Genomic DNA, 25,767 nt, shown 5'->3' with positions numbered 1-25,767 from the left:
GAGATACAGGCTGTCTATCAGAAAGCAAGAGCTCGCTGTTTAGTGTTGTTATATTGATGCGATCGTTTTGTCAGACATAAAGCACAGTAGCTTTCCTGTACCTCAGTGGTAAGAGCATTGCGTGAACAACGCAAGGTTGTGGGTTCGATCCCAGAGATTGCACATGCCTATGTGTAAATGTATAGGATAAAGTAATGTAAGTGGCTTTGGATAAAAGCGTCTGCCAAATGCATAAATGTAAATATAAATGTAAAAGCTCTACTGGGGAACAGTCCCCTGTATACTTTTTCTTTAAAGCCTGCTTTTGACATTTTTCTATATATTTTTTTCTATATATGCGTCTAAATTAATAATATTCATTTATTAACTTCCGCTGAATTTATGTAGGCTATGATCGGTGTATTTCCAGTTCTTTTTGTCAAAATGTCATACAACATTTGCTCTCCTCCAAGCTGATATAAAAAATTAGCCTTTCAGTTTCAGTGTCTTTCATACAGTGTCTTTCATCTCTTTTAGTTCTGTTTATTAGCTTTGAAAAAGCTATGCGAAATATGCAATGCTGTCCTCGAAATGGACATTTAGAATTGTTAAACTTCAAAACGGCAGCACGCACTGGATGAAAAGCTTTGTTATCTACAACTCGCAGGTATTGCGCACCCATAGGCAACATTTAACTAGATTTTTTATTGTGTTATAGTTAAAAATGTCTGGCTCTCAATGAAAAAGGCAGTGCGCGGCTGACGTGTGCAGACATGGATTTCTTCGCGCACTCGTTATGTGCGAATGTGCCGCTTTTACAAGTGTGATTTGGTTAGCCTACCACGTTGCATATAGATCAGATTTTCCACGATTATCTCTGATAAAAAAGTAAATTGTTAAAACTTAAACTTGAGAATAAAACTGGGGCATGGCAGAGTGCCGCTTCTTAACACCAGAAGAGCCGCACACTGAAACAGAACAGAGCGAGACCTCAGCCTGTGCCGTGTCTCAACCTCGAATTGTCATACCTGTCAGATTTTCCTACCGCAGTGCAAAATTTAGGCTATAATCTAAACCACATCGACAAAATAAACAGGTAGGATGATTTTACAATGCAAAATACCGTCAGATAGTCCTACCAGTTTAAAATGAACACATTAAATACATTTACATCGTAAATACCGTCAGATTATCCTACCAGCATAAAAGAAACATGTATGATTAATTACAGCGCAATACCCTATAATTGTACTACCAGTACTAAATAAATATGTAGGCCTAGAATGATTTAACAACGAAAATGCACAATCAGATTCCCGTAGCAGTATAAAATAAACATGTAAGATTTTATAGCGCAAGAAAATGACATAACATTGATGTGCGCATGCCTGGTAGGATAATCTGACGGGTAGAATGAAATTTCGGGACACCAGCCCCTTCTAAACCCCTAAAACCTGGCCCCCCCACTAAACATAGCAGCCCCCTCACTTTGTGCACCCTGGCGCCGACTCTGTAGCCAGGTCTTAAGAGTAATTGGGGTCAGGTGAGAGGTTGGTGGAGGGATGCATACAGTTTTTTGACCGTGACCACAGGTAACTTAACTGAGAACAAGTTATTTCTTTTGGTTTGGAATATACACATTGTGATTATCAAATTGTTTATGGAACGCTGGACTTTTATGCATGGATTAATTAAAGAACTCTGCATTTATTCTCAAATTCATGGACCTTTTATTTATCACGTGTTAAAGCTTGCACATTCTAACCACCAACATTACAACTTAAAGGAAACCGTAATAGTAATCTTCAGAATATCTCTTCTCCTGTCTCTGAAAATGTCTGTATTTTGAAATCATCCTGCAGATTTTCACTATAAGACACTTTCAGTCAAAAGGACGATTACAGTCTATTGAAATAAACGTAACCGGAAGACCAGCACTTCCAGTATTCAATCCCGCTGTGATAAAGGTCTATCAGCAAGGAAACATTCTCAGCCCCATTTTATTGACAAAATAAGCAACAAGCATAAACAATGTTTATACAGGAATCATGGAGTTCAATTTTAAGACTCTTTCCATACATTTTAAGACCTAGGTCATCGCCACTTCTAGTTTTAACTGGTTACATCGGTGACACTATCACTTACATTTATACTGAATGTAAAATAGCACAATAAAACAGTCTTGGTGATAACTCCTTATTTATGCAACATAATTCAGAAGGGTGGGAAAGAAGCACAAGAGAATTAAGTGACAACTCTTTGGACAAATATGAAAAATGATACAAAAAGGAATACCTTGCTAAATGGCATTTAAGACTTTTTAATACTTTTTAAGACCCTGATAAAGTCAGGCCATATTTAACAAAACAACAAAATAAACACATGCAGGACTGTCTCTATCAGTTTCTGAAAAATGCAGAAACATTCTTTAATCCAAATATCATCACAATAAAGGGGTGAAGACCTGCAGGGGTGATGGACACAGTCTTGGCTTTGCTACTAGGGTCCATGATCACCTGTCAGTATCCCGTGTAAGGATCTATAGTGGAAAAGGGTAAAGGATATATGTAAACCTTCGGTAGTCCACACAGAATCTTAAGACGTTCATGTTTTTTAGGGACTTGGGGCCGTATTACAGAAAGTTTAGGTCTTAAAGGACTAGTTCACTTCAAAATTTGCCCCCATTGACTTACTTTCCATAGTAGTAAGATAGCTTTCCTGTAGATCAGTGGTTAGAGCGTGGCGCTAGAAACGCCAAGGTCATGGGTTAAGTTTTCATTTCCTTGGAATGAGCTTTTTCTTTCTACATACGGGTCTCCTTGCATAGAATTCACCTTGAAGCGAAAATGTGACGACGTCTTAGTCCTGTGCCAGCCACCCTAGTGCTTCAAAAGGGAGAGGTGAGCGGTGGGGCGAGCCATTGGTTGCAATTCACAACCTCACCACTAGATGCCGCTAAATTTCATGAACTGGACCTTTAAGTCTTGATACATTAAATTATAACTGTTTTTTTATATATATTGGTGCTGATCTCCCAAAGCAAGTTGTTTTATAGGTGACAAGTGATATGCTCTTGGTTTAAAGAGTACTGGTCCGGTGGTGTAATAAGATGCTGCAGGACATCATTACATTAGGTGCGGAGAGTACAACACTTGGGGTTGTTCTTCAGGATTATGGATAATCGCTGTTTTCTGTCTGGAGGTAGATGAGCTTTAATTACAGGATTCATGACTAATGTTTACTCTTTAACACAGTCAGGTTGTTTTATTAAGCAGTCGGGTTGGTGGTGAGGAACTTAACTTCTTTGTGGTAGAGATTGAGCCTTGTGGTCTAGTCGACCTTCATATCGAAGGTCATATTGCTCATAATCCTTCTCAAGTTGATGTCCCAGTTTGACCAGCTCCTACAACACGCTCCACAGAAATAAATGCAGACTTAAACTGCATTTTGGAATAGGTGACTTTCAACTAATTACAAGCTGTGCCATACAATACAGTTCGTGGGGTAGCCAGTACGTCTGCATCTGTCAGGCTATGTAGAACAAAAACATTTGGTAAAATACAGTAAGGGATCATCAAAATCCGATGGCCTTCCAAAGAAGGGGAAATTATTTTAGAAGATCACTTTTAATCATGAGACCTGGGCTGCGTTTCCCAAAACCATCGTAAGCATACGTTGATCGTAGCTCCATTGGTGACAATGGTTCTAAGATCAACTTAAGGTTACGATGCTTTTGGGAAACACAGCCCTGGATGAGAGGTGGAAGTGGTGTCTGCTAGTGGAGGTGAAATTAAATTACAGGTGGAAACTTGTGTTGATACACATCTTGTAAGCTTTAAATCGGTTCATCCTCATTTTGTAGGTACTTTAAAGCAAACAATATGTTGCATTTATTAAATAAATTCATGTGACAATTCTTTAATTGTGTAACTTTTTCTACGCTGAAGACGTGTATGAGGATTCTACAGAGTGAATTCTTTTGTGTCGCCGAAGGCATCCATTCTGCGTATAACTCTTTCCACACTGAATACATGTGTATGGACGCTCTCCAGAGTGAATTCTTATGTGGACCTGGAGACTATATTTATGAGTAAAACTCTTTTCACACTGAGGACATGCGTACCGGCGATCTCCAGAGTGAATTCTCATGTGCATCTTTAGAATATCTTTGCGTGGGAAACTCTTTCCACACTGAGGACATGTGAAAGGGCGTTCGCCAGAATGAATTCTTCTGTGAATTTTAAGACTACCACTTTGCGTAAAACTCTTTCCACACTGAAGACATGTATATGGGTTCTCTCCGGAGTGGATTCTCTTGTGGACGATAAAATTACTTTTGTCTGTGAAAGTCTTTCCGCACTGAAGACATTTGTATAGGTACTCCAAAGAGTGAATTCTCATGTGAACGTTAAGATGACTTGCGCGCTTGAAACCCTTCACACAGTGTGGACATTTGTAAGGGCGCACCCCAGTGTGAATTCTCATGTGGTCCTTAAGTCTTTTTTGGTGTTTAAAGCATGTTCCACAGTGAACACATTTGTACGGGCGTTCTCCAGAGTGAATTGTCATGTGAATGTTAAGACTACTACCTCGTGCGAAACTCTTTCCACACTCAACACATGTGTACGGACGCTCCCCAGTGTGCACTCTCAAGTGGTCCTTAAGTCTACAGTTTTGTGCGAAACTCTTTCCACACTCAACACATGTGTACGGGCGCTCCCCAGTGTGCACTCTCAAGTGGTCCTTAAGTCTACAGTTTTGTGTGAAACTCTTTCCACACTCAACACATGTGTACGGACGCTCCCCAGTGTGCAATCTCAAGTGGTCCTTAAGTCTACAGTTTTGTGCGAAACTCTTTCCACACTCAACACATGAAAATGGACGCTCTCCGGTGTGAATTCGTATGTGCTCTTCAAGTTTTCCTTTGTACAAGAAACTTTTTCCACATTGAGGGCAGGTGAAGAGCTTCTTTCCAGTGTGGATTCTTATGTGCGTCTCTAAGCTACCTTTTCGTGCAAAGACCTCTTCACAATGAGGACAGGCAAAAGAGGGTTTCTGTTGGTTTGAAAAGCCACCTGAAGATATTTCTTCCATTCTGAAATGAGGTTTCTGAAGTTTTTCTCAGCTTCATTCAATTCTTCACTTTCATCTATCAAGTTCACCAGACCTAAAATGAAATGAAAGCCATATTCCATATTTAATGTTTTCGTTGTCAGACATAAAATAATAAATACAGACAAATGTTTATGTTTGAATGTCCAGCCAGTAACGATAACAGATGCTTGTAAACAATGTTTTGTTATCATTCACTCATTGTATGTAGATAGAAATAGCTCATTCTAAGGTAAGGAAAACTCTTCCTTGTGTAAGGTCTTTATACACCTATGAATACATAGTTAATTATATATTGCAATAGATCCTCCAAAAAATGACACACTGGTCCTTTAAATAGTTCCCCTTATTATTAAGGTGTATACCGAATTTGGTCATTTTGGTCTTAATAAATTAAGAAACATAAAAAGTTTTAGAATGTCGCATGAACTTTGTCCACATTGTGGGGAAAAATGAGCTTTGTGTCATGCACTCAATGAAACCAGTGTACCCGCCTTTGGGAGGATGCGCTGATGGAGAGCCCGTGGAAGGGATGGAGTGCAGGTGATCTGAGATCTGGTAAACGTAGGGTAGCGTTCCTAATTTTTAGCCATCAAGTTAACTTGATTAACTTGACGCATGAACACTCAAATATAATAATAATAATAGCTAATAATAGCATATTTATCTAATTTATCTCGTTAAAGCGAGCGGCCATGTAAAGTGGATAGCGTTAGGCTAATGCATAAATCAGTTTAACTCTGCACTACATCGCACCTCCTGCTATTGAAAGTGACCTATTAGTCAGATATGGTGACCCATACCCGAAATTAGACCTCTGCATTTAACCCATCCAGAAAGTAGTGAACACACGTACACCCGGAGCAGTGGGCAGCTATCACTACAGCACCCAGGGAGCAAGTAGGGGTAACGTGCCTTGCTCAAGGGCACCTCAGTCGTTACCCGCCGGCCCTGGGAATCGAACCGGCAACCTTCTGGTCACGAGTCCGACTCTCTAACCATTAGGCCACGACTGTACATACGGCCATTGTCCCAAAAGCAGGAGTGTGCATGGCGTTCCAGCTTTCAGAGCCAACGTGTGGGTGCACTTTGTTTTTTAAATAAGTAGGGGAAATATAAATTTGATAAATCAAATGCTGTGTGGCAAACACTCGGTCATTTGGCTATTGTTGTAAAACACAAAATTGATTTACACATTTATTGTGTAATGGATTATGACTCTATGCGATTCAAACCTGATATATTTGGTATCTAAATGTTTGTCTCTTGATTTCCTCCTTGTTCATACATATTGTGTGACCAAAGGACACTTTATAGTCTTTATGTAATAATCTAGACTGGAAGTTTATAAAGTTGCTAGGAGATCATAAAGATGCAAATTAGCTGTTGAGTGGACAAAGAACCTCTTCCCTGCTCAACTCTGATTGGTCGATTCAAACTCAGGTGGGTATGCCCCCTCATGAAGTTAAATATCGAGCCTGCTCTGAAAACAAATCTTGGCCTCTTTGATCTATACCTGCCCTCATCAGAAACTGGTTCGTGGCGTCTCTTCGGAGACTGCCCTTTTGCCCCCACTGGGGGGAAAGAAGGAACAATGGACTTCTGCTACCTCGCACACCTTGATGAGCCACGCGGCTGGTCACAAGGCCCGGAACTTTTCAGCAGGAGCGCATTCTGAAACTATTTGAACATTTCCATCTCAACTAGCGCATACGGATATACATCCAGCACAGAGCTCGCAAGTATCCGATTCTATTTATAGAATAGCTGCGTTAAGTCTGTGCGTCTTTGTTAAAGATGATTTTTATTGGTGTTCAGAAATCGCTGCCATTCTCTCTCTCTCTCTCTCTCTCTCTCTCTTCATTGTTTTGTTTGTATTTATGCGATCGTCATTATGTTCACCATGTAGAGTAGAGTTTAATAAACAACCATAAATTCATTTGTGATGGGCTTTCTGTGCTCACGCTTACATACTTGGTCCCTTTAACTGTGTTTGATTTACGCTACCTTTGCTCTAAATCCTGTTTGGTAAAGTCATGTTACTTATGGCCATGAGATAACGTAAAGTATATAATATCATTGATGCATTAGCTGGACGAATGCATACAAATAGTGTATCTTTAATAACGATTAGGGATGTAACGATTCACCATGAGCCGGTTGAAAATCGGTTATAATGAGTGACGATTCAAATCGGTTGAGGTGTGAACTGAATTGCAATACATTTTTTGAACAGCAGGGGCCGCTATTTTCACTGCAAATCTAAACGTGGACATGCTGATATTTCTTAAATGCAAAAAATCCAAGAAAAGCTCAGACAGTATTAGTTTGTTTATATTAAAGAGAGTTTTTCTATTATTAATTTGTTATAAAATTGCAGTTTAGTTTTGTAATTTGAAATAAAACATTATTTTATTATACAAAGAAACGTGAAGCATTTAAGAAATAATGCAAGGGAAGTTGTTCATTTCTAAATTGTTTCAACTCATTTTGTAAAAATAAATTGTGAGTAAATCGTGAATAAATCGCATCGTGAGATCAGAATCGTGACTCGCATCGCATCGTGAGCTGAGTGAATCGTTACATCCCTAATAACGATTATTATATGTATTTTCCTTTGAGCTAAACTAATTCCTTGACTGAAATTGATGTTTCAAAGAACTCATTTCATGGATGTGATCTTGATAGATCTGGTGGAGAACCATATTTGGTGAGCTTAGCTCATCATTATTTTAACATGCAGCTAAAACCGCTACAACGATATGATAACAGATCATAAAACAGACATGCTCTGTTTGACAGAAACATGGCTAAAACCAGATGATTATATTATGAGTCTGTCCCCCAAGATTATTATTATAAACAAGAGCCTCGTCTAAAAGGCAGAGGGAGAGGTGTCGCTGCACTTCACAATATCTCTTTTAGCATTTCCCATAAGTCTAATTCTAAATACAATTCTTTTGAAGTCATGGTACTTCAACAACACCTAATACTAAGGATAAAACATAATAAAAATGTATTCTGGCTATTGTATATAGGCCTCCAGGGCCGCAGATAGAGTCCTTCTCGTTGGTGACTTTAACATCCATGTAGATACAGATGCTTTAGGAATGGCTTTCAAAGACACTCTTAACCCACTCACCTTCATAATCATACTTTAGATTTAATACTGTCTTACGGTATAAATGTGGACGACGTTAAAATCCTTCAGCAGAGTGAAGACATTTCGGATCATTATCTGGTATTATGTTTGCTTCACTGGCCTACGGCTGCAAATCAAACTCCTTGTTACAAATATGGTAGAACAATAACTACCAAAGGTGCGTTTCTCGATAATCTGCCTGAATTGTCTCAAATCGCTAGCATGAGAAATAACGTTGAAGATCTTGACATTACCACTGAAAATTTTAACTCCACTTTCTCGGAAACGCTAGACACAGTTGCTCCTCTACGTTTAAAGAAGATTAAAAATGACAGCCCAACACCGTGGTATAATGAACACACTCAGGCTCTAAAGAAAGCGGCCCAAAAAATGGAGCGCAACTTTAAGAAAACTAAATTAGAGGTATTTCGTACAGCATGGAAGGATAGTATTCGAAAATATAGGAAAGCCCTAAAACATCTAGATCCGCCTACATTTCATCACTAATAGAAGAAAACCAGCACAACCCTAGGTTTTTATTTAACACAGTGGCTAAATTAACAAAAAATAAATCGTCAGTGACTTCTGATCCTGTATATCAGCATAGCAGTGATGAATTTATGAACTACTTCACATATAAAATCCAAGATATTAGAGAAAAAATTATAACAATGCAATCAGAAGTGAAACCCGCTGAACAAACTAACTACAGCGCCCTTAAGGAGAAAATGCAATTATTTTATACCGTAGATCAAGATGAGCTGTCTAAAATTATTAGATCATCTAAATCAACAACATGCATACTAGACCCTATACCTACAAATCTACTGAAAGAGATGCTCCCAGAAATTATAGATCCTCTTCTTGGTATTATTAACTCATCTCTGACATTAGGACATGTGCCTAAAGCATATAAGGTGGCTGTTATAAGGCCCCTTGTCAAAAAACCCCAANCTGTGAAGGAGGCGAAAACTCCAATTTGCTGAGCGACAGCCAAGAAACCTTAAAGATTGACAGAGGAGTGGACTAAAATGTATCCTGACACATGTGCAAACCTGGTGACCAACTATCAGAAATGTCTGACCTCTGTGCTTGCCAACAAGGGTTTCTCCACAAAGTACAAAGTAATTTTTTCTCGGGGATCAAATACTTATTTCACTGACTGAAATGCAAATCAATTTATAACCTTTATATAACATTTTTTTAAATATTCTGTCTCTATCAGTTAAAATAAACCCACCATAAAAATTATAGACCCTTCCTTTCTTTATAAGCAGGCAAACTTACAAAATCAGTAGGGGATCAAATACTTATTTCCCTCACTGTAAACATGAATCAATATTTACTGAAAAACCTTACCAAATATTGGATACAGCTTAGAGTTGATGTGTGGGTGTGCTTTGGTTTTCAAAATAAGTCATGGAGTAATGAGTTATAAAAATGATGCTGTTGTAGGCTTCGATCAAAAGTCACTTGGCTACTCAGTGCATTAGACAAAAAGTTTATTAAGAAAAGTAACAATGACATTTATTGTGCTTTCACGGATGTGACACCAGCGACATTTACAGCACGGATGAACCAGAGGTTTTATACTGCCCATGTTCATTGTTTTAACTGTAATGCACCACAACAGCCAAGTGACTTGCGTGAGCCACCTTTTTCCCCTGTGCTACCCACTTGAGGGGCGCAATCCACAGTTTGAGAACCCAAACCTCTGATCTAAAGGTCCATGCATCACACATCATGGCCACTCTGCAGAGGTAAGGGATGTTTTTACACTTATCCTTACAGAAAACCCCCGCTGGTGCACAGCAGTGTTGTATTTCTATCTCTACTTTTTACATTTTCTACTTTAAGTATTGCAATATATCGCAAATGTGTACCGTATCGAAATACATAGATATATATTGTATCGTGACCCATCTATCGTGATATGTATAATATCGGGAGGCACTTGCCAATACACAGCCCTAGTCTGCGTTAAAACTAGTTCTCTAGGGTCGAGAACTCTTGGGCGTTTACAATCAAAACATTTTTTTCATATGGAGCTTGTATTGTGGTATAACATATCTGTTAACCTGCAATACCTGCGATTATGGTGACTCCTATCTCTGTTTCTGCTGTGAGGGGAGGGAGATTGGGACGAAGATTGGGACGAGCGGAAGGAGCTGGAAGAGGGGCTTCTCTGAGAGAACACATTTCTATAATTACCCAGCCTGGCCCCAACCCTGCCTCGGGTGGCTCCGCCTCGCCCGACAGCATTGTCCTGAGAACGCTGACCAACTGTTTCCCAGCGAGACTGCTTGGCCTTGAGACTAATAAAATAGAAAAAGTGCTAATTTAGAGCGTGTTTGAAGTGTTTGAAGAGAGAAAAACCCGATAACTGATTTGAATGAGCAGACTGCATGTATAAACAGCACGAATCTGACGGCAGGAGGTGAAGCCACCGGAAGCGATCATGCCGCCATCTTGGTATGCCCAACTGACAGAGTGTGTCATTGATTTACAGTCAAAATGACAACAAAAAACAACCAGTTTTTCAGCTTATTAGGCGCGCGATAAGTTCTTAGTTTACATGTGTGTTTAAGTAATTGTTACTTCTGATGTTTTTCCAATGTTTATGTTTATTTTGAGCAGAATAGTGACGTATAGAAATCAATGAATAAGGTGAGTGTGTGTTGCACACTGTTGTAATGGCACACGTGTAAATGTTTAGAAATAAAGCTTCATGATTTAAAAAACATATAGAGCCTGGATTTATCTTTATTTAGATGTCAGAATAAGCACATTTCATATGATGAGATGTCTTGTTAGTCTGCTGATCTGATATGTACACTACTGTAATGAAAATGAACATAACTCAATCTACATCTAATAAGACGGGAAAATATGGACTTTAGATATAAAAACGGGGACTGGTAAATTACTGTTTTATCATTAATAATTAGTGATAACTTAATAGAACGTTTGGGCATACCAACATGGCGGCATGGTAGCTTCCGTGTAATGATGTCATGAGCAATCCAGACATTTATATAGATTAGTGTGTGCTTTAATATAAAGGTAAAACGATAATTTCAGCAATCTCACCGAGCTTGGGCATTTCCTGCCGAAACGGTAGCTGTTGCAACCGCAGACGCAGCCGCGGTTGTGGCAGTCATGTTGGGCAAAGTCTGTCCTGGGGGCTGGTCACCTAAAGGAAAGGTTTGATTGGCCATAACATATGGACGTTTGGGTATATTAAATTTGACAGCACCTGCTCCTGGAGCCTCTGTTAAAAAAAAGAAAATCACAGTTGGTGAGAAAACAAGGCTTACAAAGTAGAAATTGTATGTTAAAAGATTGCTGTGGATTTTCCTTAAGTAGAGTAACATTCAAGTACATCAAAGGACATACGTTTCATGCGCTGCCACAACTGCTGGCCACTATTATTCATATTGGGAAGGTTAGGTTTTTTATTTGCGTCCACCCTGCCGGCACCTCCGTAGGGTGATTGACCTGGACCCTGCTGCTGGGGGGGCTGATATCCTGAAGCCTGGTAACCTGGTGGAGGAGGGGGATGGGTCTTGTCAGAGGATGTAGGGAATTGGGAGGGAGGCTGAGGGGTTGAAGAAGGAGGGGGCAGTGTTTGGGAGGAATAACTGGAGGACTGATCTTCCATCATAGGCATGGCAGGGGGCTAGAACAGAAAGAGGACAGCAAAGGCATTACCAAAGAGAGTATTAACAAGATGCGCCACTGCCATTACAATGTAGGAGGAGGAATGCAACGCTCAATATGGCTGCTTTCGCAAAGAAAGTCCCGCCTTCTAGTAAAAAGATTCAATCGATAAAGACTGACGATTCTCTGGGGTGGGGCTCTTGTGAGGCGCTTGCCAGCCTGTGCGCATGCGCAGTAGGGATGCAACAATAAATCTCACCCACGGTTCAATACGAATCTCACCCACNTTTTTTTTTAAGTGATTGTGTTGTGGTGGTACATTTTACAAGTATTACCATGCTTTAGTAACAATATATACACTAAAATATGCAATATGCAGATGCACTACAGCTCCCCCTAGTGTCTTCTATAGAGAAGTGCAATAATTGCGATGATATGAAACCATCGCGATGAGGTCAAACAATAGCGATGAGACGATTATTTAATAACCGTGACAACCCTAACTCAATTATGTTCCTTCCGTATTTATCCGAGCGCTTTCAATTTGAAACAATAAATAATGAGGTGTCACGCAAATCGCAAGTCCAGTACGGTGTACCACAGGGCTCAGTCTTAGGGCCTCTGCTCTTCGCATTATACATGCTACCTCTAGGAGATATTATAAAGCGACACAGAGTTAGCTTTCACTGTTATGCTGATGATACTCAACTTTATATTTCCTCGAAGCCTCATGAAACACAGCAGTTCCATCGAATAATGGAATGCATAGTCGATATAAAAAACTGGATGAGTAACAACTTTTTATTACTGAACTCGGACAAAACAGAAGTGTTACTTATTGGACTGAAAACCGCCATACGTAACAACCAAGAATACTAGGGATGCAACAATACAGCTCACCCACGGTTCAATAAGAACCTCGGTTATTCACACACGGTTTTTGGTTCGGGTCGGTTCTGATGGCTTGGCACATTAAAGTGTTTTTTTATTGTTCTATGCTTATGTGACATGAACAGTAAAAAGTTAAGAACTATTTTACTGAAATTCTCTTTATTTAACTTGACTTATTTTATTATCTCCAAGCAAAAATCAACTTGTACAGATTCCTGGCTCATAGCAGTTTTTGGTTTACTGTTCATCAACATGCCAGTAAAATAAGCTTCTTGAAGAGGTTTTGCACATCAGAGTATTTAATATAACGTAATGCAAAACTTGTGATTGCTGTAATAGAAGTAAACATGCGAACACTAGCGCTCAATGGGAAAGACCAAAGATAATATATTAACAAGGTGCGCCACTGCGATTGCAATAAATTGGAAGAAATGCAATGTTAAATAGTTGCCTGGAGGCGCTCTTGCTATGACGTAAATAGCTGTCCGAAAGGCCGCCGAGTGGCATGACTTTCATTAAACAGACTTTGGCATGGTGCCGTAGACGCTCTTTCTGCGTGTGCTGAGTGAGATGCAACGCGAGAGTGATGCTTTCGTATGCAGTATAAAAATATATTCTTAATCTGCCAAATTCAGAGATTATCACTTTAGTACAACGGGCATACAGTAAAGCCAGCCCGCGTCTCTCAACAGCACATTGCTTCTTGTGTTGCAGGCAGCCTTGCTTCACCGGCCGACCACCACTCGCTATTAGATACAGACAAACACGGACAGAGCCAGTTCAGAGTGTAATCGAGCGCACGGAAATAATTTAAACGCAAAACCGGAAAAAACGCAATTCACTTACAAGTATTGAACCGTGGAGGTCGTACCGAACGGTTCAATATTATATTGAGTATTGTGGCATCCCTAAAGAATACTGCTTATCTATTGACGGATGTTCCATAAAACCCTCATCGTCAGCAAAGAATCTTGGCGTTCTATTCGATAGTAATCTGTCATTTGAGAGCCACGTCGCCAATTGCATTTTTCCATTTTAAGAATATATCTAAACTACGTCATATGCTGTCAATGTCAGATGCAGAGAAGTTAATTCATGCATTCATGACATCAAGACTAGATTACTGTAATGCACTGTTAGGTGGTTGCCCTGCAGGCTTATTACAAAAACTCCAACTGGTCCAAAACGCGGCAGCTCGAGTTCTTACACGTACAAAAAAGTATGAACATATTAGCCCGGTTCTGTCAACCTTGCACTGGTTACCTATAAAGCATCGCGTTAACTTTAAAATCTTGCTTATTACCTATAAAGCCTTACATGGTTTAGCTCCTCAGTACTTGAATGAACTCCTTTTGTATTACAGTCCTTCACGTGCATTACGCTCTCAGGCGTCCTGTCAGTTGGTAATACCTAGAATTTCAAAATCAAGTGCAGGTGGTAGATCCTTTTCCTATCTAGCGCCTAAACTTTGGAATAGTCTTCCCTGCACTGTCCGGGAGGCAGACACACTCTGTCAGTTTAAATCTAGACTAAAGACGCATCTTTTTAATCTTGCATACACTACTCTTCCATAATATAAATCTTCAGAGGGTTTAGGCTGCATTAGTTAGATCAACCGGAACCAAAAACACAACTGATGTACTTGTTGCATCAAAGAGTACAGAACAGTACTCTACTCTCAGCCAGTCTTGTCTCATTGTTCCAAGGTTACCACAGCGAGCAGGATGCAGTTCATGGCCTGACCTGATGGTAGAGCGGAGAATGGGAAGTGGGGACCTGACAAGAGCTGAGATGATAGAGCTGGATAAAGAAGGACGCGGTCTCTTGACATGTCTTCACCACAAAATTTCAAATGCTATTAGATTATTAATGATAATCTTAAACTATAATTTATTTTATTATTAAGTTTATTTATTTTATTTAGCCTTGTTGTGCAAGCTCTCTGGAGCTTGTGCAGAGGCAGCAGCTTTTGCCAGAGGGGAACTGGAATCCCCTGGTTGGGCCTGGGTTCTCCTGAGGTTTTTTTTCTCGATTAGAGTTTTGGGTTCCTCGCCACCGTTTGCATACTGTTTTGCACTATTGCCTGGCCGGGGGGGCTGCTTTATTTATTTTAAAGTTTTACTAATTAATATTACATATAGGAATTTATAGTCTGTTTAATATTTGAACTGTTTTTCTCTCTCCCTTATCTTAAATGTGTGCTTTAAATGTTTTGCTTATAGTCAATATGTTTTATGTACAGCTGTTTGTACAATGAAAAAAGTAAAAAGCGCTATATAAATAAAGTTGACTTACATGTTAAAACAGCAGAAAAAAAATATTCTGTCTTAGGGCTGCATATAACTTGAAAAATTAACCGCCACGATTGGCGCAGCTTGTCAGTAAGCAGGGTTAAATGTAGTTGATCGACGATATAGATTTTTTAACCGATACAGATACCAATTATTTCATGTTATGTGCCGATACCCAATATGCAGAACCAATGTTTATTACTAGGGGTGTAACGATACACTCAGCTCACGATTCGGTACATATCTCGATGCTGGGTTCACGATACGATACACATCTCTCATATTTTGAACAAAATTCAAAAATGAAACTGAAATTCAAATAACATTTATTTTCAAAATATTAACAATTTCAGTAACTTATTTTGTTGCACATACAACTTAATAAAGAATTTTAACATTTTAAGGCTTAACTGAAATTACAATCTTTTGCATAGCGTATGAACCATCAAAGGCGATAAGGCATAGCTAAGAGCCCTCCAGACAACCTGACGAAAGTGTGACTTACAGAAGGTATACTTAACTAAGAAGGTTTCAGGGAAAACTATAATGATAACTCAACTCAACTTTATTTATATAGCGCTTTTACAATTTTCATTGTTACAAAGCAGCTGTACATGAGACACATTGACTAAAGCAAAACAATCAAAGTTGTACCTGCAAAAACAAGAAAAGGTTGAAAACACAGAAGACAGACACACCCACACACAAAACACTCCACACACACAACACGCACACGCACCAACACACACAGACACAGACACACACACACACACGCACGCACGCCACACACACAACACACACACACACACACACACACACACACACACACACACACACACACGTACGTACACAGACAAGTACGCACACACACACACGCTCAGTGAGAGCACACATTTAGGATAAAGGAGAGAGAAGCACAGGTCAAATATAACAGATAATAAATTCCTATATGCAATATTAATTAAGTAAAACTTTAAGATTCTAAAGCAGCCCCCCCGGTCAGGCAGATAGTGCAAAAACAGTATGCAAACGGTGGCGAGGAACCCAAAACTCTAATCGAGAAAAAAAACCTCAGGAGAACCCAGGCCCAACCAGGGGATTCCAGTTCCCCTCTGGCAAAAGCTGCTGCCTCTGCACAAGCTCCAGAGAACTTGCACAACAAGGCTAAATAAAATAAATAAACTTAATAATAAAATAAATTATAGTTTAAGATTATCAGTAATAATCTAATAGCATTTGAAGGTACAGCTTAAGGTATAACTTAAGAACGACGTAGCGTTAAGAAGATTCGGGAAACGCAGCCCAGGTCATTAACTTTATTTGTCAGAAAAGTTGAGTAACTACTGGATATGCATTGTTGTAACACAGAGAATATTAGACCATGAACGACATGTATCAGTTCATTCAGTCTCATTTTGACTCAAATGACTCGTTAGTTCAGTGAAGGGTGTGTTCATTCAGTACATTCAACCAATGAAACGCTCTGACAGAGCTCACGCTCAAGAGCTATTGGCTCGTGTCTCTTTGGAGCTGCGCTGTCTTTGCTTGAGACAGTAATGAAAGAGAAAAATCTTTCAAAAAGACAAATTAAACTGTATTACATTTCTTCAATCATGCAGATCACATACTTGGTTCGATGTTTAGCATGTCATTCAATCTTTTAATTCACGTCATCACTTCTTTAATCGGTACAACGCTGGTTTCTTTTGGTTTACTTTATGTTGCATTTCACATTAGTGGACGTTAGCGGATAAATTAACATTGGCATATAAAAACGTTTGTGCTCCTTTGTAATGAGTTTCGGGGTGAATCACCAGCAGTCACGCTTCAAGTTTGATGTGTTTTACCGGCGATTGTGAGGGAAAATAAGACGCCTTGTAAACCACGTAGAGACACAGATTGTGTCGTGTGTTTCTCTCTCTACCGCGTATGTGAGATAAGCACACGTGACGCACTGGCGCAGAGTAGGTAGCGTCTTGACCGCTTAATGAATAGAATTAAACATCATATCGTAAAATATCCCCACCTCTCTACGATGCGCATTGTGACATTTTTGCATCGCGAAATATCGTAATACGAAGAATCGTTACATCCCTATATATTATCATAGGCTAATATATGTTGCGATAGTGTCTTTATTTACTCAATAAAAGCGCAGAACGCGGAACATATAATCAACAGCTATTGAAGGAAAAACTAGAGCTGAATTTAGGAGTTGCTCCGTTGAGTTTGTCTTGACAAAGTTAGACCAACAAGATCCGAAAGCTGCTGAATTTGCTGCCGTGGCAGGTTAACTTTTATTTTCTATAATTACAGCATAAATTGTAGCCAGGTTTTCGCAGATTAAATGCACATACACTAAATTGCTCACTAAAACAAATCCCAGATTGGGCCAATAATAACATTAATTTGGTTTCTCAATTAATCAGACCTGGTGGATATTTGTATTCTTATTCAGAATTTCTAAACAGATATAACTGTTACTCTCCAGGAGATTTTGCAATCGTAATGGACGACATTCCTGAAGGGGTCATAACACTTCTTAAAGATTCAGCTACATCCTCACTTTCTGTTTCTATAATGCATCCCTTTAATACTATGATTAGGAATATTTGTTTTTTATTCAGTTCTTCTTTTTGTAACAAAACAAATTAGAAAATAATTTCAATCTGAGTTGATTTCTGTCCCATATATTGTGTCCTACTGGAATGGCCAATTTGATGATATTCCGTGGAAAAAAGTGTGGACTCTAAATGTGGCCATCTAAATATTTAGAAACAAATAAGTTAAAGCTTTATTTGAAAAGAATGTTTCCAGATATTGACTCACTATGTTCATTTTGTGATGCTGAAGAAGAATCCATTCATCATCTTTTCTGGGAATAATGTACATATGCATCTTTGTTTGTGTAATGATTTCTGTATCTTTCATAGTTTTGACAAGAATGTTAAAGCTCAATATTTTTTGATCAACCTCTTTATTCTAAGCCCTAGTACCTAGATACTCTCATTGGGCCTCAGTCTTGAAACACGACCAGAACGATCTTTTTGTGTAAATCATTCGTAAAGTCGTTTGGCGTAAATGTTGGGATTCATGAAAATGTTCGTATTTTCAAAATGTTAGTTGGTACGAAATAAATTTACACCTGCTCCTACCATGTGTAAATGGTGCGTACAATATTCAAACGTTCTGTGTTCTTTTAGACAAACTGATGATGACACTACATTTGATGCACTGTGTATCACAATGATTTTTAACGAGTTCTTTTGTCCTGTCTTTTTTCATTTTTACTCTTTAACTTTGGGTAAAACGCAAAGCTCTTCACTGTCCTTTTTTGCACCAACCACACTGGAGGAGAGGCGGGACAAAATACTACATTGACCAACCATCATACACAACAATGGAGAAGTTAATATTGCTGGTTACTGCATTTTTATAACGGTCAATTCAGTAATATTCTTTAAAATAGGACACTGGTAACATGTAACTGTAATGGATATTCCAAATCACGGCAACCAACGTGTCTCCGGAAAAACACGAAGTGCTTCCAAAGAGCTCTAAAGCTCCACCAGCTAGTCATTTTCAAAAGAGCACCAGGTATTATTTCAGCTGGCTTAAATGCTTTGGCAGTTTAATTTATTGGTAAGCATATAGCCTATTATGAATTTATGCAATATTTAGATTATGCTAATTATGAATGAGCGTGCAAGCGCGCCCTGTTTACGAGTGATTGGAATTCATTAACATACACACATTTCACTATCAAATCTGACATTTACGAAGTATTTGTGAATACGGAGGAAAGTTTTCGGGAAGGTCCGTTTTACACACAAATTACTCAAAATGTGCACATATATTTACGAATGTTTCATGAATGAGGCCCATTGACTCCAGCAACCAAAAAGCCCTCAAAATGTAACGTTGTGTCAATCACATAATATTTTTCTAATTTTGTAACTTTGTAATATTTGTCTCGGTTTACCCCTGCCATTGTGTTTGTTGCAATAAAAAAAATCTCAAACTTTTTGGTCACGGCCCCCTTTAAACCCATAAAAACCCCCCACGTCATCGTTGTCTGATTGCGTTCTGGGGTCCCCATCCATGATGTACTCAAGAGTAGTACTTTAGTAGACATGCACAGTTTAACTCTCTTACTTTCTTTTTCCAGTTGTGGTTTGAGGTCACATTACTGTCATAGTTTTTTTAATCCGATTTCTTAAACCTTTTGTCCTGTTCCAGTCAGATTTATTTTCACCAAGTTTCGTGCTAAACTGTGTTAACTTGTTAGGTAAACACACACAAGACAAAAGGCAGAAAAACAAGTGATAATATTATACGAACACGTATGTTTACATTTTCTATTGGAAAAAGCTAAATATCAAACTTTGCACGTTGCTGGGCTCGTCTTTTAATATATGTGTATATTAAACTACGTTAAGCGTTTTATTACGTCACCCGCCATCGAATTAGGACGAAGCTTTGATTGTTTTCTCGTGCTAACCAAGACCATAATAAAAGCAATTTCATATACCACATTAAACGCGTGTTAAGAGTGCTCAGTTGGTAACGGAAACTTGACTTCATAGTTTTTTTCCAGGGTGGAACTTTACAGCTCAGTTAATAAATCGTAAGCGTGTATGGACGAATACTAGCGTATGTTATGAACATAACACCTAAACTAACGACACGCAAGGGTCTATCAATTAAAAGCGCAAAAACAGAATGAATTCTCACAACTTTCCTGAACTACTTATGTAACTTAAAAACTGCAACTTACATTTGTGGATTTTTATCTTCTGGGCTGTAGATACATCTCCTCTTCTTGAATGGTTAATAGCGGCCGGCAAACCAACGCAGAAAGTGCATTGCCGCCACCTGTTGAACTGGAGCGCAAGGTTCTTCCCAGCAAACACAGAACGTTCCCCTAACGTTAGTTTTTGGTTCCCTTTTGGTTATTTTTTTGGGAACCAAAAATAACGTTCTAAGAACGTTCTTTTCAGGATTTATTTTTTGCAACCAGAAAATAACGTTCCTAGAACGTTGCAGGCTGGGTTTTTTTTAAATAACCAGAAAATAACGTTCTCTGATGGTTATTTATTGGTTATTTTTTTGCAACCAGAAAATAACCAGAAATAACGTTCCTGATGGTTATTTTCTGGTTATTTTTTTGCAACCAGAAAATAACCAGAAAATAACGTTCTCTGATGGTTATTTATTGGTTATTTTTTGCAACCAGAAAATAACCAGAAAATAACGTTCTCTGATGGTTATTTTTTGGTTATTTTTTTGCAACCAGAAAATAACCAGAAAATAACGTTCTCTGATGGTTATTTTTTGGTTATTTTTTTGCAACCAGAAAATAACCAGAAATAACGTTCCCTGATGGTTATTTTTGTATTTTTACCAGAAAATAACCAAGAGAACGTTATTTTCTGGTTATTTTTGTTGCAAAAAAATAACCAGAAAATAACCATGTTACTTTTGGTTATTTTCTGGTTCAAAAAATAACGTACCTGTTCTTTTGGTTATTTTTTGCAACCAGAAAATAACCAGAAAGTAACGTTCCCTGATGGTTCTTTTTTTGGCTTTTTTTATGGTAAAAATAGTCAAAACTGGTAAACGTCAGTGACATGTGCAATACATAAATTATAAGATCACATTGAAAACCAAATGAAATTAATAAATGTCCTTTAATGGCTGAAAATAATAAACTAGTTAAGCTAAATGAAAATACAATCATCTATATCCATGTGTATTTCTTTAGTGTGGTTGTCTGTTACTGTATGTGTGTGCGCTGGAGCACGGCATTCTCCGCTCTGCCGGCACTCCCGTCATTTAAAAATAACGGTCATTTCGTTTTACCTCACCAACTAACACATTAGTTTAGCGGTTTATTATTTAAATTTTTTATTTAAACCCGTACAGATTTGAGAGTAGACTTATATTTTCGTGATTTTCGATTATTTGACACATCTAAATCACAGACCATGATGAAAGGACTGAAACTCAGGGCTTTTGATTGTTATATCTAAAGACAGAGCCGCGCTATACTTCTGTGGTGAGACAAGAATATTGTTAGCCTGAAGATAATTAAATGTTTATTCTTCTGTCAATAAAAATCTGCTTTAAATATTGTGATGAAGTCATTGGTTATTTTATTTCGATATCTATAATGGCTGATGTTGAGGTAGGCCTACACACAGTGTGGTTTTATTAGAAATGATATACTGTGCTGTTTAAATCGAAAATTAGGCTACTTCAGTGATGAAAAAGGAATTATTTGGCCAAAATAATAATCTAATGCATTGATTATATCCTCTATATTGTGTGGGATGATGTATTTTACTTATTTTAATTAGATTAACGTTAGACAAGCGATGGATAAAAACACAGCATGGATGTATTCATTACTGACGTGTAAACGGACCAAGAAAAATATTTTAGGCTAACGTTCTGGGAACGTTCCCCTAACGTTAGTTTCTGGTTCCTAGAAAGTTTTTTTAAGGTTTGTTTTTGGTTATCTTTACGGAAATAAAACGTTAGTTTCATGGTTCCTATAACGTTAGGGTAACGTTCCCCTAACGTTAGTTTTTGGTTCCCAGAACGTTATTGGAACCAGAAACTAACGTTCTATTAACATAAAGAAAACTTTCCTGGAGAACCAAAAACGAACCTTAGAAAATAACGTTCTGGGAACCAAAAACTAACGTTAGGGGAACGTTCTGGGAACCAAAAATTGTTAGCTGGGTTCTTCTTGTTGTTGTTTTACCGCGGTTGGCATCCAGCATCTTGGTGCATTATCGCCACCTTCTGCTCCGGAGTGAGGTTCTTCTAACCAAACTAAAAAGGTGCATTCCCGCCACCTACTGGATTGGAGTGTGGAGCACATCATGATAAGAAAAATGACCTAAATTCCATTAATCAAATTAGTATCTTTTATAAAAATAAAAAATCCAGCGAGAGTATATGTACCAAGACCTTTGAGATGCTTTAAGTGTCAGCGTATGGGACATGTGGCTGGGGTGTGCAGAGGAAAATTAAGATGTGTCAAGTGTGGGGGGAGCACGAGTGTGATAAATGTACAGAGACTAACGGATTAAAATGCTGTAACTGTGGTGGACCACATAGTGCTGCGTATGGAGGATGCGAGGCACAAATCAAAGCGAAGAGAAATTCAAAAATATAAGGCTGAACATATAGAGTCTCATATGCTGAAGCAGTAAAATAAGTGGAAAGGTGGATAGGAGGGAAGAGGTTAATGAAAATATAGAACAAGATGTTAGGGTTGAGCTAACAGAAAAAAAACTAAAGAAGTAGAAAGTAGTAATTGGTTTAATTCAAAAGAGGATTCTTTGGTAATGACAAAAGGAAACTTCCTAGCATTTATGGTCAAGGTAATTAATGTAACAGCTATGTTGCCAAGTAGGTCAGCCAAGATCAAAACAATATTGGAAGCTGCAGCGGAATTCCTAGGTAAACATGATATTTCAGCTGACATGATACACAACATATTAACTAGTACAGGTACAAGTGGATCATCACAGGCACCTGACTAGATAAATGGGGTTATTTTTTTACAATGGAATGCAAGGAGTCTGGTTGCTAATGGGCAAGAGTTTAAAAGTATGTCTTGGATTTGGAAGAAAACCCAAATGTTATTTGTGTACAAGAGTCTTGGCTCAAGCCAAATTTTCAATTTGTTTTACCAGGATATATAACAGTGTGAAAGATAGAGAAGGAACACAAGGAGGTGGTGTGGTAACTTTCTTAAAGAGGGAACTGTTTATAGGCTAATGAATGGGGAATTGGACATAGAATGTGTAGTGGTGGAGGTATTTTATCATGAAGACTCAATTGTTGTTCATAATTATTATAATCCATGTAAAAAGATTTTGTTAAATACTTTGAATAAAATTGAAAACAGAAATAAGGAAATATGGTGTGGTGATTTGAACGCACATAACTGGTTATGGGGGAGTATTTGTACAGATTATAATGGGGAAATAATAGAACAGTTTATGGATAATAGGTCTTTAGTAAGCTTAAACAAGGGGAAGGTACAAGATATAACATAGTAGGGAATACGTTTTCATGTATAGACGTAACATTGATTTCAAATGGAATGGATGAAAATGTGAATGGAAAGTGTGTAGTGAGAATAATATTGGAAGTGATCATTTTCCTATTATATGTAAAATGAATGTAAATAATAATGACACTGAATGTTTATTAAATTGGAAATGGAAGTATGAGAAAGCAGATTGGACATCATTTAGCAAACATTGTGAATTTTTTAAAGATAGAGTGGTTGAAGACACGGTGGAAAATTTTGTAATTCAATAACAGATTTAATAATAGAGGCTGCAACAATATATATTCCTAAAAGAACTGCGGGACAAAAGAAGAAAAATATTCCATGGTGGAAGGAAGAGTGTAGTGAAGCAATAAAGGTAAGAAATAAAGCGTTTAATCAACTTAGGAAAAATATGAATGTAAATAATATGACAATATATAAGAAGGCAAGAGCAAATGCAAGGAGAACAATCAAAAATGCTAAAAATGAAGGATGCAGGAATTTTTGTTCTAAGATAGGAAAAGACACTCCATTAGACGTAATATGAAATATGTTAAGAAAGATGTCTGGAAAATGTAAAATATTTAACCAAATTCCTGTGTTAATAGATGATAATAAAGTGGCTACTTGTGATATTGATAAAGCAAACTTTTTAGGTAAAGTGTTAGAGAATGTACACAAAATAGAACTGGGAGAAGAATATATTGAAAGAAGAAGAGATATTATCAAAAATAATCCAGATATTATGAAGATGAGAGATAATAGTAATACGTGTATGGACCTAGAATATACAATGTCAGAACTAAAAGTAGCTTTACGAAATTGTGCAAGTTATGGCAGTAGTGTACTTTGACATAGAAAAGGCATATGACACAATATGGAGAGAAGGATTATTAATTAAAGCATCAAAGATAGGAATAGACGGTAAAATGTATAATTGGATGTTGAAATTTTTATTTGAACGAACATTTGTTGTGAAAGTAGGGATGTGTGAATCAGAGATTGTTAGAGCAGAAAATGGTATTCCTCAAGGGAGTGTTGTAAGTCCAATCCTTTTTAATATAATGATTAATGATATTTTTGACAAACTAGAAAATGGATGTCATGATTCTGCCACATCATGTCATGTTTCTCGTGGTCTAGTGGCAGGATCATGACAGAACCTCATGTTTTATGTGGAGAGGGGCATTTTTGTCCATATGGCCTTCCATACACCCTCTCCGGTCTCTGTTCCCGCCCTCTCGTCTCCTCATTATTGCTTGTTTATTGTTTCATGCCCCACAGCTGTCCCCCTCTTGATTTGATCCCTTTATAATGCCCTTGTGTTTTCTATCCTGTGCTGGTCCATTTTGAGTCTCTGTGTCTAGTGCAGTGCAGTATCCCTTGTATCCCTGTGTTCCCTCCCCGATCCCTGACAATGGAGTGAGATGTGCTATGTATGCAGATGATGGCGCTATTTGGAAGAGAGGTTCGAACATATCACATGTACAGTATCTGCTAGTATTCAAGCAGGCATTAAAAGGTGGAAAAATGGACTATAGATAGGAGTTTTAAAATGTCATCCAGTAAATCATGCTATATGGTGTTTAGCAGAAAAAGGAAAGCATCGGAAAATATTGAATTTGTATTATATGGGAAGACGTTAGAGAGAGTCCATGTTTTTAAATATTTAGGAATATGGTTAGATGAAAGATATACCTGGAAGCATATAGAAGAAACGGAAAGAAAAATGTAGTAAAAGTTTAAATGTAAAGAGATCAATTGCTGGAAAAGAATGGGGAGCAGATAGAATGTCTATGATATCAATATATCAAGCCTTGATCAGATCTATTTTGGATTATGGATGTATGGTATATGAGGCAGCGTCTGATACATTGTTAAGAAGATTAGATAGGATTCAATATAAAGCACTTAGAATTTGTTTAGGAGCTAGTAAAACTACTCCAACCAATGCACTGTTGGTGGAGGCAAATGAAATACCATTAAGTTTGAGAAGAATAAAGCTATCCCTAGTATATTGGCCTTCAATGAAACGCCATTCTAGAGAACATATTGCTAAAGATGTGTTAAATGATTGTTGGGAATATACAGGGAAAAAAATGAAAGGATTTGGATGGAATATAAGAAGTATCAAGTTGAAAACATCAAATTAAGTACGTCACCAGTATGGTGAAGTTACAAAATGGGTGATACCAGAAGTTAAAATGGATCTAGAAATATTAGAAAAGAAAAGAGAGTGGCAAGAAATGGGTAATCTTAAACATAAGGTAAATAGATATTTGATATTAGGTGTGTATATACCAGAATTGAAGGTGTCCGTATCTAAAAGAGTAACAGCTGAGCTGTCAATTTATGCCATGGAAATGATAGTGATTTTAATGGGTCTGACATGGGATGAGGAGGTAAGCCCAAATAGAGTGGTGATATGCTCTGATTCTGCATCAGTATTATATACATATCAGTCTAACAGAGAAGACTTATGAAATGAAATATTAACTTGACTATGGCGTACACAAAGAAGAGGGATAGAAGGGAATGAAGAGGTTGATAGACTGACCAAAGATGCTCATAAAAAGGAAGAAATAGATATTAATGTGTCTTCAAGTAAATGGGAGGCT

General features: G+C 37.9%; 1 protein-coding gene across 2 annotated transcripts; it reads right to left on the bottom strand.

Annotated features, from left to right (window-relative positions):
- Window positions 1-1,684: 1,684 nt before the first annotated feature.
- Window positions 1,685-19,920, bottom strand: LOC130554362 (gastrula zinc finger protein XlCGF8.2DB-like). Of its 2 annotated transcripts, XR_008962973.1 has the most exons (3): window positions 19,853-19,920; window positions 2,673-5,146; window positions 1,685-2,518 (listed from the first exon to the last, which is right to left on the bottom strand). XR_008962973.1 is itself a non-coding variant. In XM_057333952.1 (2 exons), exon 2 carries the CDS (start codon window positions 5,071-5,073, stop codon window positions 3,916-3,918), a length of 1,158 nt encoding a protein of 385 aa, XP_057189935.1. In that variant the 5' UTR covers window positions 5,074-5,146; window positions 19,853-19,920; the 3' UTR covers window positions 1,685-3,915. The 2 variants fall into 2 exon arrangements, 1 of the variants encoding a protein (XP_057189935.1); XM_057333952.1 differs by having other exon boundaries at window positions 1,685-5,146.
- Between the last annotated feature and the right edge of the window lie 5,847 nt (window positions 19,921-25,767).

This window comes from Triplophysa rosa, linkage group LG5 (genome assembly GCF_024868665.1).
Source record: "Triplophysa rosa linkage group LG5, Trosa_1v2, whole genome shotgun sequence".
NCBI classification, from domain to species: domain Eukaryota; kingdom Metazoa; phylum Chordata; class Actinopteri; order Cypriniformes; family Nemacheilidae; genus Triplophysa; species Triplophysa rosa.
Note: the sequence above shows the minus strand (reverse complement) of the source record. Positions and strands in the feature narration are given on the sequence as shown.

Excerpts from the sequence above, each read along its gene's own strand:
- LOC130554362 (XM_057333952.1), bottom strand. The coding sequence starts at position 5,073 with ATGGAAGAAATATCTTCAGGTGGCTTTTCAAACCAACAGAAACCCTCT.